Below are 17,174 nucleotides of genomic sequence, written 5' to 3' on the forward strand. Positions count from 1 at the left end.
AGGGTTCTGGTTGTGTTTTGTTTTGAAATTGTCTCACATTTTGGCTTTATTGCAGAACTAAGAAGCTACCATCAAAAAATTTGAAGAATCCTTATGAAGAGTCGAGCAGAGAAGTTAGTAGGCCTACAGACAGCGAGGCAGGGATGGCCTCTTGTCCCCAACCTTGGGTAATGTGACCGAAGGACATGAAGCAAGAAATTGGCTTCATATGGATCCTGGTTCATTTTTTTCTCATTATTTTTTTCTGTCATGTACCTTCTTTCTATAACTTATACTTTTATGGGTGATGTTAAAAGTCTTTCCCAATTTTTAGGTAATCTCTTTCAAATGGATGTCTTAAAAACCCAAGATTATGCTCTCATTTTCTTTTTTTTTTAATCTTCTTTCTTCTTCTGGTTTCTCACTGTAGATGTTTATTATTTATGTATTTATTTATTTATTGAAATACAGCTGATGCTCTAATTTTCTTAATATTTCTTTTCTTCACATACATTTTTAAATCTGTAAAATTCAGCAGCAAAATTGTTGCCAGACTTAGCAAATAAAAATATAGGATACCTAGTTAAATTCATACTTAGCACTGAATGTTAAATTTAAATTCAAATTTAACTCGGTGTCCTATATTTTATCTGGCAAATCTACACATTTTCTTTTCTTTCTTTCTTTTTTTAAAATCTACACATTTTCCTAAAAGCATAATGATTGGGAAGTTCAAAATGCTTCATAAATCACCCACTTCAGCAGTTGATCTTGGAACAGTACACGACAAGTTTGGGATAGGCTCAGCTCTCTTAAAACTGTTGGAATTTCCATTTCCAGACACCTGTCAGAGTAACTTGACTAGTTTAGTGTACTGCTGGCAATATTTGTTGTATACATTGCAGATAAGGCTGGAATATGTGGCAGATCCATGGGGGTGGGATTGAAACCTGCGGGTGAATAGGGAAAAGATTATTAGGAAGATATTATGGAAGGGTGGAGATTGCCTCCATTCCCACACCATTTCCCCACTCCCCCACCTTCACTTCACTGTGCTTTCCCAGAGAATAGCTCTCTCATGGCCACAATTTTACCTAACAGGTGATCATTGTCCCTGCTTCTTATAGGCATTCAGTGTATACTTATTTTCTGGCTGAAACTTGAGTACACAAACAAAGTAAGCAATGTGAAGTCTAGCTTTACCCTCCTAGTAATTGGCTGTCTAATCTTCAGCAAGTCATTTAACTCCTGTTTCCTCTTCAGGACACTGAGGCGTTTGGATTCAGTGGCCTCTGAGACCACTTCTGTATCTCCAGATTTAATAAGTGTGTGCTTCTGGGTGGACTTACCTATAGAATGTCCTCAGTTCTTTGAGACCTCATGACTATGCAGACTTCTAAATGACCATTATTGCATATGTTGGTCTAGATGGTATTTCATTCAGGTTTTGGGTAGCAAGTTTAATTCATGTTGTTGAAATCATGGAAGAGTGAGAGAAACAATCTCTATCTAGTTTTTAAAAAATCAAAAACACTTGCCACTGTTATGAGCAACTTGTTGGCTAAGAGATATACTAGGAGGTCTCAGGCTGCTGAGCTCTGTCCCCCTAGCCATCCTGTCTGCTGTAATTGTCATCGACACCAACTGCTGCTGTAGATATTAGTGGGAGTGAGAGAGAGCTGAGCATCTGAACTAGCAGGAGAAGGAGCAGAACCGAATCTGGTTCTATCAGCTGCCTTCCCCAGCTCAGCCCAGAATTCTAGGGCTTATGTTCTTCTGGAAGAAACACATGTGGCTGGAAAATTTGCAGTGCAGAGGACTGGATTTTGACTTCAGTCAGAAATAATGAGTATGCGCCCTTAAACAGTGGGTCATGTAGTGCTTTTGCAATATATTGCTACAGAGAGACCATTAATGAAGAGAAAGCAGTGAGGGATAATTAGCACTGTGGAAAATAAGAAAATGAAAACACATGTTCATGGGATTCACCAACATTTCTCTCCCTACTCATTATTCTTCCTATACTTTTCTCAAAGGGAAATATTAGCAGGGAGGTTTTTTTGTTCCCTTTTCCTCATTGTATTTCTGAGTCTGGGCTCGTTTCTGTAGAAAGCCCATTTCTGAGCCAGCAGAGCATGATCAGCTAAAATCTTGGGGCAGTCCCTCTGCTGAGTTACTCACTGGTGAGGAAGGACTTGCAAATTACATCCTTTGTCCTCCACATGAGATAACTTATTTTCTTTAATTTTATCATCGATCTTTGTGTGTGTGTGTGTGTGTGTGTGTGTGTGTGTGTGACCAATTCTTTATTTTAATGTTTATTTATTTTTGAGAGAGAGAGAGAGAGAGAGAGCATGAGCAGGAGAGGGACAGAAAGCAAGAAGGAGAGACACAATCTGAAGCAGGCTCCAGGCCCTGAGCTGTCAGCACAGAGCTTGACATGGGGCTCAAACTCACAAGCTGTGAGATCATGACCTGAGCCGAAGTCGGATGCTCAACCGGCTGAGCCACACAAACACCCCTTGATCTATTTTTTTTATTGATCTATTTTAATAGCTAATCTATCTAGTGTGAATGTGAGCCAGTGAACTCTGGTTAGCCTGCATCGCAAGTGCCCAGTCAATTGTGGATAATACCATAAGGACAAAATAATCAATTTTTTGACCAAAGAGAAATGCTGGATTTTTCTGGGCCTGCCTTTTAGAATTCTTGTTCCCAAGCTCTTCAACTATGAAGAAGCATTTGGTGGATCCCTGAAAAATAGTAGTTCTACTATTAGTTATTATTACCCATTAATCACCCCAAATTCCTTAGAACTTGGTAGCAGGTTTAAATGAATTTTATAAACTAAACACATACACATATTTGAACACACTGGATCACATACACATATGAGATCTTATTTGGCTCTTGGGCAATGGTTAGAACACTATGGATTCTTGGATTGCTTAAAATAAAACAGTGGTATCCTTGGGATCCATGACCCAAAAGTTGGGATTCCAGAATTAGAATAGATTCTTCACTAAAGCCATTGGTAGTGCCTAGTTGCTTTAATAGAGTATTCTCTATTAAATGGCTAGTATGTATGAGTAGAGTAGTATGGCTCCTGAATTTTCCATTAGCAAGAGCAATAAATTTGGCAGGGCCTTTCAACTTTCACATTCCATAGGATGAACATAACGAAGCCATAGACTTTGGTTTAATGTATGTTGAGATAATTTGTGAATTATAGCAATGTCTTCTCTCTCCTTCCCTCTCTTGTATTCTCTGCAGTTTGTGGTTATAAAGGAACACCAAAATCTCAGGAATGGAAGTCAATCTATGGCCCTCAAGGACAGTGAGGCAGCAGATGTTAGCCAGTTTTCCTCTCGGGAGACAGGTGAATGGCTATCTTTACTTGGATCCTGAATGTTTTCCTTAATGTGAAAGTCTCAAAGAAGCACAAAAACAATGGTTAAGCTGTATAAGCTATGCAAGCAGCTGGGTTGTATTGGAATGCTCTAGAACTTAGAGAAATGTGTTTGGATTGGATTCCTATCTTATGTGAGGTTAGCACGTTTGCTCAAAACTCTGGTCACATACCAGTCTGCTAGATCACTTGGAGCAAGCACACAATGAATGACTCCTTACTTGAATTAAGTTGGGTTTTGAGGTCATTTTTGGGGTTTGGGATCTGTATTGGTAGCTGTAGGTGTAGTTCCGGTGAAATTATAAATGGCTCCAAGAAAATGTGTTCTGTGTTCTACTAGGAAGGTTCTTCTGAATTCAAATTGATCTGGGGGTCCTCCTGGGGATTTGGGAGTGTTCAAGTCTTCTCAGGAGCTAGCCCTCAGCCAGATGCCTGGCCATCTGTGAAGTCCATGGCTACTGGGAGAGGGGCCATAAAATCAACCCAGGTTCTCAGGCTTCTCTGGAACTCAGTCTGCTTCACGTGGAAATGGAGTTAGACACCCTTTAAAATAATACTTTTGCCAAGGGTTGCATTATGACATCTTGGGCATGGGTCTCAGATGTCAGTTTTATTTCATAATTCAGGGGGCAAAGTTGAACATGTTTTGAATCCTACGCTGTTAGAAAGGTTCAAAGAAACTTTGAGCCAACATAAAGTTTCTCTGCTGAGAGGGGCTTCAACTCTACTTATATTTTTTGACATTTGCTTTTTGTAAATATGCTTGTTACCATACTCTCCTCTTCAGATATCCATATGGAGAGAACATGGGATTCTTGTTTTGAAAAACTCACTCTACACTTCTGTCTCATACATGTATTGTCATGTAACCCAAATTCAGTAAAACTTTTTTTCCTTGAGGAAAGCCCTGGATATTATGGTACACTTAAGAATTGAATATTAAAATTATAGTAAATATAGTTTTACATATAAACTGTTATTAGTGTTGTTACTTGTGTAATGAACACAGTTAGCATTTTCAAACATTACTTGGGTTTTGTTGTTATTACTAACATTATTAGAAAGTAATGGAGTACCTTGTAGTTACATATTACTTTTTCTTGAGGAGGTAAAAGCATCAAATTCTTTATTGCATAAGTAATTCACTGTCAAGGTACGTATAATTTTGCCAGTTAATCAGTAGCACAGTGATTTGACCAAGGTATGGTTAAACTCAAGAAAGAACTAAGAACTTGGTTAGCTGAGTACACAGAAAGAGATTAAAATGTCTCCCTTTTTGCTCACTCTACTGCAGTTTGACCCATTCTCTGTGGGCCATTCATAAAGCTGTCTCCCAGTATGAGTGATCACACCCCCCAATCATGTCCAGCTGTCTCATAAATATATGTGGTGAAAGTGCACAAAGAGATCCGCAGTAAGGAAATAGAGTGGAGAATGAGATAAAAGATTGAGACTGGCTCTGAGCCAATTCCTTCTCTGCTCCTGGAAAAACCATTAAAATACAGGCTGTGCTGGTGGTGGATCCATGGAACCATGTTCATTGACCTCAACCAACATCAGTTGGTGCAGGTTAAGTTAGCACTGTGCTAGGGGCCAAGTGCCATGCTAGGGCATAGGCATGCAAGTGCATTTAAAATCTGGCCTCTGTTCTCAAGTCTCCCAGATGGGGAGAGAAGTACACAGAGAAAGTTAAAATGGAATGTCAGGTAGTATTGCCTTTGATTTGTCTCATCCAACCAAGTTTTAAAAATATTGGATCCAGGTAGTCTGAGAATGGATTCATTTTGTGCCTCATCTTTTAGGCCTACTCTCCAATCACTATTATTAGGGCCTCTCTTGCTGGATATTGGGAATGATGTGAATCCTAAAATTCCTTTTTCCTTTTGTATAGGGTCAGTGCAACTGCCATCACGGAGAAATGAACCCCAGGTGTACATGGGCGGAGAGCAAGGCTGCTGCATTCCACCATCCAGTGATAAAGGCTCTGGTCCCCACGGAATGCAGTGGGGTTTTCATCTCCCTTCCTGTGAGGCACAGCCCATTGCTCTGGGGGTTGAGAAGTCACAATCTCTCTTGTCAGCAAACCCCATATTGCAACAAAGGGCCTCAGATCTACCACACCAAAAGAAGCTGACTCAGTGAACACTGGAATTGAAAGGAAGGTCAAGAGGTATAAACTGTATTGATAGACAGTAATATTTCACTTCAAAAAGTATAGAGAAAATACAGATTTTGGTTTCACAATCTCTGCCACTAATCACCTACTCAGTATCCTGGAGACAAATAGGTAGTTGTGCTTTTGTTTCTTCCTCCAAGCAGTCCGTTGCAGATTTTCAAGTAAGAGTCACAGTGAGAATCACTAGGTAACTCATTTGAAACCAAAGTACATAGTGCTTGGTACACTGTGTTGTCTTCAATAGTCAATGCAGATAGATATTTTTTTTCTCTGCAGCCCCAGAAGAAATCTGGGGTTAAAGTAGGCAAACACACTGGCTCGGTCAGTTGTAAGGTAATTCCTTTTATCTGGACAGAACATTTGGCTCAATCTCATAAGATGATTAGAATATTAAAATTACTGGTATGATACATTGTGGGCATTTAACTTATCATTGGTGTGGTCCATGCTGGTAATCTCACAGAATGAAATTTTAAAACCAAATCAAAAAATGTACCAACTGAGAATCTGATTTCTTCAGAATTAGTTGGCTTATGTTTTCTCTTTTAAAATCTTTGAATGAAAATATTTTATTTTAAAACATTACCCAAGAGACATCGGTGTTTCTCAAGCATTGCTATCCTTTCCCCATGGAATTTTTTTCAATGAAAATGGTAAATTTTTCCTTCATGCGTTTGCACAGAATTTTTACCTTTTTCAAATATGAGATTGTAAGCAAATTTCCAGATTTATTTTCATTTTGAACAATCAATCTCTACTAATTATTTAAATAAAATCATTATAAACATAAACATCTTATTGTATTCCTGGTTAAGCAATAAATTATAGTCTAAGGGATATTAGAGTTGAACCAAAGTGATTTGCCAAGCTTCCTATTTTTACACTTCTAAAAATAATTTTGAAATCTATCATTGTAACTTTATAAAGTAAAACTACACAACGTTTTCTAATTAAATCTCATTCTTGTAGCTAAGACATTGTTACTACCATTATACAACCTGATACAGTAAGTGTAGACTGTTTAGGCTTTTGGATTATTGTGTTAATGCATTAGCTAATCCGTTTGCTTATCTTTTCTTGTGTTTCTCTTCAACTCCTTAGACTTTGGTTATACCGGAAGTCAGAATAAAAAGGAGCTGAAGCACAACTCTTTGGGTAGATACTTAGATATTTTGGTAAAGATTTGGTGGTGAGGAGGGTAACTTAGATAATTGTTCAGTATGATCCCTCTTCCAGTTAATTCAGATTTTTCTGTACTCCGTATTAAGTTTTGCTTTAATTGACAGCCAGTACCCTGAAGGATCATAAGATCTATTTTTTTTTTCCTAATGAGTGAAATGACCTCAGAAAACAATACTCAGAATGTTCCCAATTATGAGGAAATTATATTCCTAAGTGTGAATCCTATTTCTCTTCCAAAAGTGAGCATTTCTGAAGCTTTAAAGGTATAGAGTATACATTTTTAAAAATTTTTACTATCTCTTTTAGGATTTCAATGATAACTAAAGAGATGACATGAGACCACCATAGCTCATAACATAACATTACCTTTGAACCAGAAAACCCTTGTTTCCTTCAAGGTTTTCAGTGAACCTGATTCTTCATAAATTGGGAGCATGTGAAGTCCTGAACCAGGCTGTAACATTGGCTCCCTGGTCAGATTAAAGAAAAAATGTTCTTTAATCAACAAGTCACCATGAAGAGATGGCTTCTTTTCTTGTGGTTCCACTTTTCTACCAGAAATATCCTATTTTAAAAACTTATGTTTAGAAAAGAGCATTTTCATCTAAGATGTTTGATTTGCATTTTTTCCCAGACTATTTTTATTTCTTGACTCTTACGATCTCATTGGGCACAATGCCTGATTGTGATTCTATTTGACTAAATGTCGCCTACTACATATAAAATGAGCCTTCTGCCCTCTTTTTCTAGCATCTAATGAAGGCTTAGTACCCTATATTGTTTTAAAACCATATTGTTCCAGTTTCACCTATTAGCCTTGATTTCCAACTCATATCATTTTCATATGAGTAAATGATTATTGTGTGATAATTGAAAATGTGTTAAAAGCACTAAATAATAAATCTTTAAAAATAATTTTGGAAGAAAAGGAAAATACTTAGTCATTTGAGTAGCTGTGATAGGCAAGATGTTGTTTTGTTTTACTTTTTCTTTCTTTTTTCAAATCTTTAAATGAGAAACCCTAGTTCTATGCATTGATTCATCTTGAGCTCTTCAAATTTGGACATGCCTGAAGCAGAAAGTACTTCCCCATTTGGAACTTCATAGGACTTCTGTAGCTAGTAGCCATATGCTAGCAACAATATAGCTCGATAGGAAAATATGTGATAAAACATTTAGTATTATGTTAATCATGCATATATGTGAAACAGAGACTTTAAGGAAGCATATAAATTACAAAACAAACCACCTAACTGGTGGTCATATATTTTTTTTCTTCTGCAGTGAATATTTGGCCATTCTGGCATGATTCAATTCCATTTCTGGTGGGCCAGTAGAAAATGAAGATGTGCCCACTCAACAATTAAGCCTGCAGGATGCATTCTTTTTTTTTTTTTTTTTTTTTTACTAATACCAGTTAGTAAACATACAGTGTTATGTTAGTTTCAGGTGTACAATATAGTGATTCAACACTTCCATACATCACTCTGTCCTCATCACAAAGGCACTCCTTAATCCCCACCACCTATTTAACCCTTCCCTCCACCACCTCCAAACATCAGTTTGTTCTCTATACTTAAGAGTATATTCTTGATTTGTCTCTCTTTCCTTCCCCCCCCTTTGCTCATTTGTCTTGTTTCTTTAATTCCACAAATGAGTGAAATCATACGGTATTTGTCTTTCTCTGACTGATTTTTTGCTTATCATTATACTCTCTAGCTCCATCCATGTTGTTGCAAATGGCAAGATTTCATTCTTTTTTATGGCTGAATAATATTCCAGTGTGTGTGTGTGTGTGTGTATCTCATATCGTCTTTATCTATTCATTAGTTGGTGGACACTTGGGCGACTTCCATAATTTGTTTATTATAAACAATCCTACAATAAACATAGGGGTGCATGCATCCCTTTGAATTAGTGTTTTTTTACTCTTTGGGTAAATACCCAGTAGTGTGATTGCTGGATCAGAGTAGTTCTATTTTTAAGTTTTTGAGGAACCTCCATACTGTGTTCCAGAGTGGCTGCACCAGTTCACATTCCCACCAACAGTGCACGAAGGGTCCTTCTTCTCCACATCCTCACCAACACCTGTTGTTTCTTCTGTTGTTGATTTTAGCCATTTTGACAGGTGTGCGGCCATATCTCATTGTAGTTTTGATTTGCATTTCCCTAATGGTAAGTGATGATGAACATCTTTTCATGGGTCTGTTCACCATCTGTATGTATTCTTTGGAGAAATGTCTGTTCATGTCTTCTACCCATTTTTTATATGAATTATTTGTTTTTTGGGTGTTGAGTTTTATAAGTTCTTTATGTGTTTTGGATACTAAGCCTTTATTGGATATGTCATTTACAATTATCTTCTCCCATTCTGTAGTTGCCTTTTAGTTTTGTTCATTGTTTCCTTTGCTGTGCAGAAGAAACTTTTTATTTTTATTTTTATTTTGTTTAAGTTTTTATTTATTTATTTTGAGAGAGAACTCATGTGAGCAGGGATCAGGTAGAGAGAAAGGGGTGATAGGGAGAGAATCCCAGGCAGGCTCTGCACCATCAGTGCGGAGCCTGATGCAGGGCTTGATCTCACAAACCATGAGATCATAACCTGAGCTGAAACCATGAGTCAGACTCTTAACTGACTGAATCACTCAGGTGCCCCAGAGCCTTTTAGTTTTGATGTAGTCCCAATAGTTTATTTTTGCTCTTATTTCCCTTGCCTCAGGAGACATATCTAGAAAGAAGCTGCTACAGCTAATGCCAGATATATTACTGCCTGTGCTCTGTACTAGGATTTTTATGGTTTTGGGTTTCACATTTAGGTCTTTAATCTATTTTGAATTTATCTTTGAGTATGGTGTTAGAAACTGATCCACTTTCATTCTTTTGCATGTTGCTGTTCAGTTTCCCCAGCACCTTTTGTTGAAGAGACTGTGTTTTTCCCATTGGACATTCTTTCCTGCTTTGTTGAAGAATAATTAACCATATAGCTGTGGGTTTATTTCTGGGCTGTTCTGTTCATCTATGTGTCTGTTTTTGTGCCGGTACCATACTGTTTTGATTACTATGGCTTTGTAATATAAATTAAATTCTGGAATTGTGATGCCTCTAGCTTTGCTTTTCATTTTCAAGATTGCTTTAGCTATATGGGGTCTTTTGTGATTTCATACAAATTTTAGGATTATCTGTTTTAGCTCTGTGAAAAATGCTGTTGGTATTTTGATAGGGGTTGCATTAAATGTGTAGATTGCCTTAGGTACTATAGACATTTTAACAATATTTGTTCTTCTCATCCAAAAACATGGAATGTCTTTCAATTTCTCTGTGTCGCCTTTGAGTTTTTTCATCAGTGTTTTATAGTTTTCAGAGTAGGTCTTCCACCTCTTTGGTTAGGTTTATTCCTACATATCTTATTATTTTTGGTGCAATTGTAAATGGGATTGTTTTCTTAATTTCTCTTTTTCTGCTACTTCATTATTAGTGTATAGAAATGCAACAGATTTTTGCACATTGATTTTGTATACTGCAACTTTACTAAATGCGGTTATCAGTTCTAGCAGGTTTTTGGTGGACAGTCTTTCAGGTTTTACTCTATATAGTATCATGTCATCTGCAAACAGTGAAAGTTTTACTTCTTCCTTACCAGTTTGGACGCCTTTTATTTTTGTTGTCTTATTGCTGTGGTTAGGACTTCTAGTACTATGTTGAATAAAAGTGGTGAGAGTGGATATCCCTGTCTTGTTCCTGACCATCAGTTTCTCCCCATTTAGGATGATATTAACTGCAGGATTTTCATAGATGGGCTTTATTATGTTGATGCATGTTCCCTCTAAACCTACTTGTTGAGAGTTTTTATCATGAGCGGTTGTTGTACTTTGTCAAATGCTTTTTTTGCATCTATTGAAATTATTGTATGGTTCTTATCCTTTCTCTTATTGATATGATGTATCATATTGATTGGTTTGTGAATATTGAACCACCCTTGCAACCCAGAAATAAATCCTACTTGGTTGTGGTAAATCGTTTTTTTTAATGTATTGTTGGATTCAATTTACTAGTATTTTGTTGAGAATTTTTGCATCTATGTTCATCAGGAATATTGACATATAGTTTTCTTTTTTTAGTGGTTTCTTCATCTGGTTTTGGTATCAGGGTAATGCTGGCCTCTTAGAATGAATTTGGAAGTTTTACTTCCTTTCCTATATTTTGGAATAGTTTGAGAAGAATCGGTATTAACTTTTCTTAAATGTTTGGTAGAATTTGCCTGCAAAGCCATCTGGTTCTGGACTTTTGTTTGTTGGGAGTTTTTTGATTACTGCCTCAGTTTCGTTGCTGGTAATTAATTGATCTGTTTAAATTTTCTATTTCTTCTTGTTTCTGTCTTGGTAGTTTATATGTTTCTAAGAATTTATCCATTTCTTCTAGGTTTGCAATTTGTTGGCACATAGTTTTTCATAATATTCTCTTATAATTGAGTTTCTGTGGTGTTGATTGTTATTTCTCTTTTCTCATTGTGGTTTTATTTATTTGAACACTTTCTCTTTTTTCATGATAAGTCTGCCCAGAAGTTTATCAATTTTATTGATGTTTTCAAGAACCAATTCCTGGTTTCATTGATCTGTTCTATTGTTTTTTAGTTTCTTTATCATTTATTTCTGCTCTAATGTTTATTTCCTTCCCTCTGCTTGTTTTAGGTTTTGTTTATTGTTCTTTTCCTAGTTTCTTTAGATGTAAGGCTAAGCTTCTTGCTTTTTGAAGTAGGCCTGTCTTGCTCTAGACTTCCCTCTCAGAGCTGTTTTGGCCACATCCTAGAGGTTTTGGACAATTGTATTTTCATTTTCATTTGTTTCCATGTACCTTTTTATTTCTTCTTTTATTTCCTGGTTGACTCATTCATTGTTTAGCATGCTGTTTAACTTCCATGTATTTGTGGTCTTTCCAGATTTTTTTCTTGTGGTTGACTTATAGTTTCATAGTGTTATGGTCCGAAAATATGCATGGTATGACTTTGATCTGAATTTGTTAAGGCTTGTTTTGTGGGCTAATATGTGATCTATTCTGGAGAATGTTTCATGTGCACTTGAAAAGAATGTGTATTTGCTGCTTTACGATGGAATGTTCTGAATATATCTGTTAAATCCATCTGTTATAGTGTGTCATTCAAAGCCATTGTTTCCTCATTGATTTTCTGTTTAGATAATCTGTCCATTGATGTAACTGTTTAATGCATTTGGGTGTTTCATGTTAGGTGCATAAATATTTACAATTGTTGTATCTTCTTATTGGATTATCCGCTTTATTATTATATAGTGCCCTTCTTTGTCTCTTGTTATCATCTTTGTTTTAAAGTCTACTTTGTGCAATGTAAGTATTGCTACTCTGTCTTTAGGTATTCATTTGCATGATAGATGTTTCTCCATTCTTCTGCTTCTTTCAGACTGCTGTTCATTCTATTGGGCATGTTTCTCATTTTGTTTATTGTGCCCTTTATCTCTGCTATAGTATTCCTTATCTCTGTGGTAAGAGTCTCACTCATGTCCTCCACTCTTTTTTCAAGTCCAGTGAGTATCCTTATGATCATTACTTTAAATTCTGTATCAGGCATGTCACTTACATATGTTTCACTTAGATCTCTGGTCATGGTTTTGTCCTGTTCTTTCATTTGGGATAAATTTCTGTCTTTTCATTTAGTCTAAGTCTCTATGCCTGTTGCTACATGTTAGGAAAGTCAGCTACCTCTCCTATCCTTGAGGGCAATGGCCTTATGAAGAAGAGATCCTGCAGTGCCCCTGCTTCCCAGGACCTGGTGTTTCCTGGAGTGTCTCCAGTGGGTGCCATGTGTGCTCTGCTATTTTGTCCTGGCTGCTTTATCTTTTAGACCAGTTGACTGCAGAGCCGCTCTTTGCCTGTTATGAACAGTGTTTGGTCCCTGGCCTGCACGTGGCACATTTTAACTAAGTTTGCTCTGGTCTGTTTGTGAAATGAGACCTGTCACTACCACCACCGTAACTGAGGCTCTGAAAAATCCCCAGGTCAGGAGGTGGTTTGAACAGGGCTTTGGGCTGGGCTTCTGGTAGAGGGGATCCACTGTCCTGGGACTGAGGCAAGCACAACTGAGAGTGGCAGCTCCACAGGGGTTGGGGCTTGTCAGTAAGCAAGTTAGGTAGTGAGTGTCAGTGCTGTGCTGGTTCCCACAAGTGGCTCTGTATTTATGCTGAGGGGTGGAGGAGGGACACGGCACCTGCCAGTTTCTGTGTTCCCTTAGAGGTCTCTCCATGAGTGCTGTCTCTCTGGGATGTGCTTCAAGATGAGTGAATAATATCCCCACTGTGTGCCCCAGGTGCTCTTCGGATCACTGTTTCCATGCTGTATGTTCCTGAGGTGTTTTCCTGCCTTTTCTCCAAGAGCAGACTCAATGCTCTCCAAGCTCTCCCAGAAGCAAGCATGGTGACCTTTAAAACTCCAGGTTTCAACTGATGCTGGTTGCAAGAACTCATGAATTTGGCTCCTCTTGCTTTCTAAGCCATTTGATACGGAGATTCCTTTTCCCCATGTGCTCCTCTGTGTGCTAGTCTGTCTCTTACCCCTCTCTATGACTATGCTCCCCACCTCCAACAGCAGCCATTATCTGTTTCTTTTCCAAGCCCATCTTTGCACTTCTTATCTTCTTTGATGTGACTTCTTCTCTACCTTTAGTTGTGAGGTTTGTTCTACCTGTCTTCAGGCCCTCTTCTGGTGTATTTAGGATGATTTCATATTTATCTAGTTGTACTCATGGGACGGGGTGAGTGTAGGGTCCTCCTACTCCACCACCATCTTCCAAACAGTTACTAGGATGCATTCTAAACTAAGAGTTATAAATCCCACGTTAGTGCCTGAGTTATTTGGGTTCCTATTTTTCATTTATATCATTAATCTGCCAGAATAATGAAAGTATAGTAAAACTGTTGCTATTGAGAACATTTAGGGAATCATTTTGGACAGTGAGTCAAGTGTATGCACCTTGGTTTCTTTAGCTCTAAAATGAATCATCCTTTGTGTGAAAACAACTTAAAGTCACAGCAAATACCAATACAAACTGAGATGTTATTACTACCTCTGAGGTATTGAGATACTCAAAGCCTTACTGCTTTAAACACCCAATGTTCTTTTATTAGTCCAGGATAACTTTCTCTATCATTGTATAAAACATGTTGAGCATAAGTATATCTATCATTTTATAAAACACATCAAGCATAAGTATACATTTTCTTGACAACATAAGAGCTTCATTACACATCAGCCATAATAAAATGCTACCGTTTTGTGATGATCAGAGCTCCTTTACTGTATATTAAAGGTTCTTGAGTCCAAATATTTTACTTTTCTTATAGACTTTCAAGCTGTCAACTCTCATGTCTCTATCAATTACCTTCCCTGCAAGCTCCTCGTCACCTTCCTTATTGCTTCTGTTTTGTAAACTTGTGTTCAGATAACCGAGAAAGTTAGCATTGTAACCAAAAGTGAGAATAAATGTATATTGAAGGCAAGTTTAAGAACATTTAGTGAGTAAAGTATATAAATTTAGCCCTTAGACTTTTGGCATATTGCATCCTTTTATTTTTTCCTTACTGTTCTAGGCTACATTCTCAGAATGCAGATACATCAATTCCACATAGGTGAGGTGGTGTCACTATGTATATAATGACAATACATAATATAGTCGTTAAGAAGATGGTCTCTGAAGTCCACAGGACTGGATTTAAATCCCATTGTATCGCTTACTAGCTTTGTTACCTTGTTCAAACTACTGAATCTCTCTAAACTTCAATTTCCTCATCTCTACAATGGGGAGAATAACATTACTGTTGTCATAAGATTGTTGTGCTTTGAAGTGAAATGATGCATGTACATGCTTACCATAAAATTAAATCATGTTATTATTTTGCCCCCTTTTAAGACCACTGTTTCAATAGTATTAGCTTACACTATGGTAAACTTGTTTGTACTGCTTCGAATCCAGGCAAGTGGCACATGAAGATGGGGCAAAGAGCAGAGCCCTAATCCCCTGGGTCAGAATTTCAAGGGGCATTGTACACAAATATCATGACAGATTAACCATTCAATTTATTTTTTACGTTAAAATGACTACCTCAGACATATATGTTTGGGGTATGTTGGTCGATTATTCATCAAGTTTTATGCATTGGATAAAGAAAATTAATGAGACCATTAATTAATGACCGTGTTAGTATCAGACAACAGTGTGCAGTTCATCTATTCCTATGTAGAGCTGGGAAAGTTTTTGTTTTGTTTTGTTTTCATTTTTATCTATTTTTTAAAGGCGGAATGCTTATAAGCAGAGGATGCATTTGAGAAACCCCATAAGGGTTCTGAAAATCTCAGTTGACTTTCATAATCCCAAAAGTAATTAATACACCATGTGTTATGAGAATAACCCCTTTGTCTGTATATTCTAGCTCTAACATTTGTTGCCAGCTGTTAAGCCAAGTAGAAATACCCTGTCAAATGTGGACATTAATTTTAAATACATATTAATTTGTTATAACTGGAGACAGTGGCACAAAAGACACAGGTGGTGGCTTCTAATGATAGGTAAGAGAATATGTAATTAGAGTTCTAGAACCACGTGATCTCTGTCAATAGCAACTTTCCAAAATTTCTCACTATCATCACCTGCTTTTATTAGTATTTCCACCTGTTGCCTCAATGGTAAGGAAATACCACCTAAAGAAGTATGGTAATGACTGGGCTGTGATTGAGCTTTTAAACCATTTATATCCAAATCGCATTTAAGCCTACCTAGTCTTATAAATGTGGATATGTATGATAGTTTGCACTATTAAAAAGTCTTTGAATGTGTGGAATTAAAATATTTTTCTCCAGAATTATATCTTACATTTGCATTACGACTTCTAATTTTTATATTCCTTATCTTATTTGACCTCATTAATTCTCACATCCAATCTACAGAAATTAGTGGGGCAGATATTCTATTCATTTTACTGGTTCTTAAAGATTATATCCAAAGTTGAAGGGAAGTGAAGATGAATAATAAAATACATTATTAGAGATAAGAAATTACTTCATAATGATAAAATGTTTATTTTTCCAGAAATATACTACAATTCTATAATCATATACACATAATACCCATCCTCAAATATATAAAGCAAAAAATGTATTAACAACTTATCAGAAGTATTGAAGAAAATAGAATCACAGTAGATTTTATCATACTACTCCTGGTAATTAATAAACTTGGAAGACAAAAACATTAGTAAGGATATAGAAGACTTTAAAGTACAGTAATTATAATTGGATATATATAGTGAACATATAACTTCATGAGAATTAATATGTGCTAATTAATGATGTAGCTTCAATAAGTTTCTGGGGACCACACGAATTTAGTGATATAGACCATATTCTCTGACCATAATGAAATTAAGTTAGAGTTAATAATAAAGTGATAATTAAACATTTCCAAATAACTTATGAGCCAAAGGAGAAATCATAATGGAAATTAGAAAATACACAGAGCTGAACAATTGTGAAAATTCTACACACCACAATGAATGGAATATAACTAAACTGGCACTGAGAGGGAATTTTATAGCTTTATATCCTTATAAAGGAAAAAATAGAAAATTAATGAGCTAAGAAGCACTCCATTGAAGAAGCTAAAAAAAAGTGGAATAAATCCAAAGACAGTATAACCAAAGATTTCATAAAGATAAGAGGAGAAATTAATTAAATAGGAAAAAAACGAGGATTAAAAAAGCCAAAAGTCAGTGGTTTTAAAAAGTTTAACAAATATACAACAATATTAATCAGAAAAAAAGAGAGAATAAACAACTAATGTTATGAATGAAAAGGGCATAAAACTACAGACATGGTAACAATTTAAAGAATAAGAGAATAGTATGAATAATTTTGTGGGAATAAAATCTCAAATTTAATCCAATGGACAATTGCTTAGAAAAAAAAAAAATCAGCTTACCAAAACTGACAGAGAAAGAAACAGAAAACCTGAATAGTCCTAAACTCATTAAAGAAATTAAAAATTTTTTAAATCTTTCCACAAGGAAAATATCGAGCTTTACATATTTGGTAGCCTTGCATTGTGTCAACTTGGTAAACTGGAACTGTTCCCCCAATTTTATTCCTATGTGTTTTTGTGATATGGTTGGTCATCATGGTTAGATACAGTGAAAGATAGGTGCATGGGTGCTAGCTAGTTCTCACTCTTCCCTGTGGTGATTACTGTCAGGTTGCAGATTGTTCTTCCTCTCCATTGCTTGGTGTTCATCTCTTTTTCCTGATTGTTGGATATAATGCATATCAGTGTTCCCAAGCCACCACTTAACACAGATACAAAACTCTTCCATTAACCTCCCCACTGGCTCTGCTTCATGCTCCCACTTGAGAAGG

At 36.5% G+C, this 17,174-nt stretch overlaps 1 protein-coding gene across 6 annotated transcripts in view; it reads left to right on the forward strand.

The window, feature by feature from the left end:
* EGF (epidermal growth factor) overlaps positions 1–15,640 on the forward strand; it is a 105,462-nt gene extending 89,822 nt beyond the window's left edge. For 3 of the 6 annotated variants that reach the window (XM_049631036.1, XM_049631034.1, XM_049631038.1), the window contains 3 exons: positions 56–167; positions 3,253–3,358; positions 5,280–8,530. In XM_049631036.1, the coding sequence (XP_049486993.1) occupies positions 56–167; positions 3,253–3,358; positions 5,280–5,530 (469 nt within the window). In that variant the 3' untranslated portion in view covers positions 5,531–8,530. Of the gene's footprint in view, positions 1–55; positions 168–3,252; positions 3,359–5,279; positions 8,532–13,080 lie in introns of those variants that run through there. The other 3 variants (XM_049631035.1, XM_049631039.1, XM_049631037.1) reach the window with 3 other exon arrangements.
* Positions 15,641–17,174: the final 1,534 nt, after the last annotated feature.

Source organism: Panthera uncia, chromosome B1 (assembly GCF_023721935.1).
Source record: "Panthera uncia isolate 11264 chromosome B1, Puncia_PCG_1.0, whole genome shotgun sequence".
In the NCBI taxonomy this organism is placed as follows: Eukaryota; Metazoa; Chordata; class Mammalia; order Carnivora; family Felidae; genus Panthera; species Panthera uncia.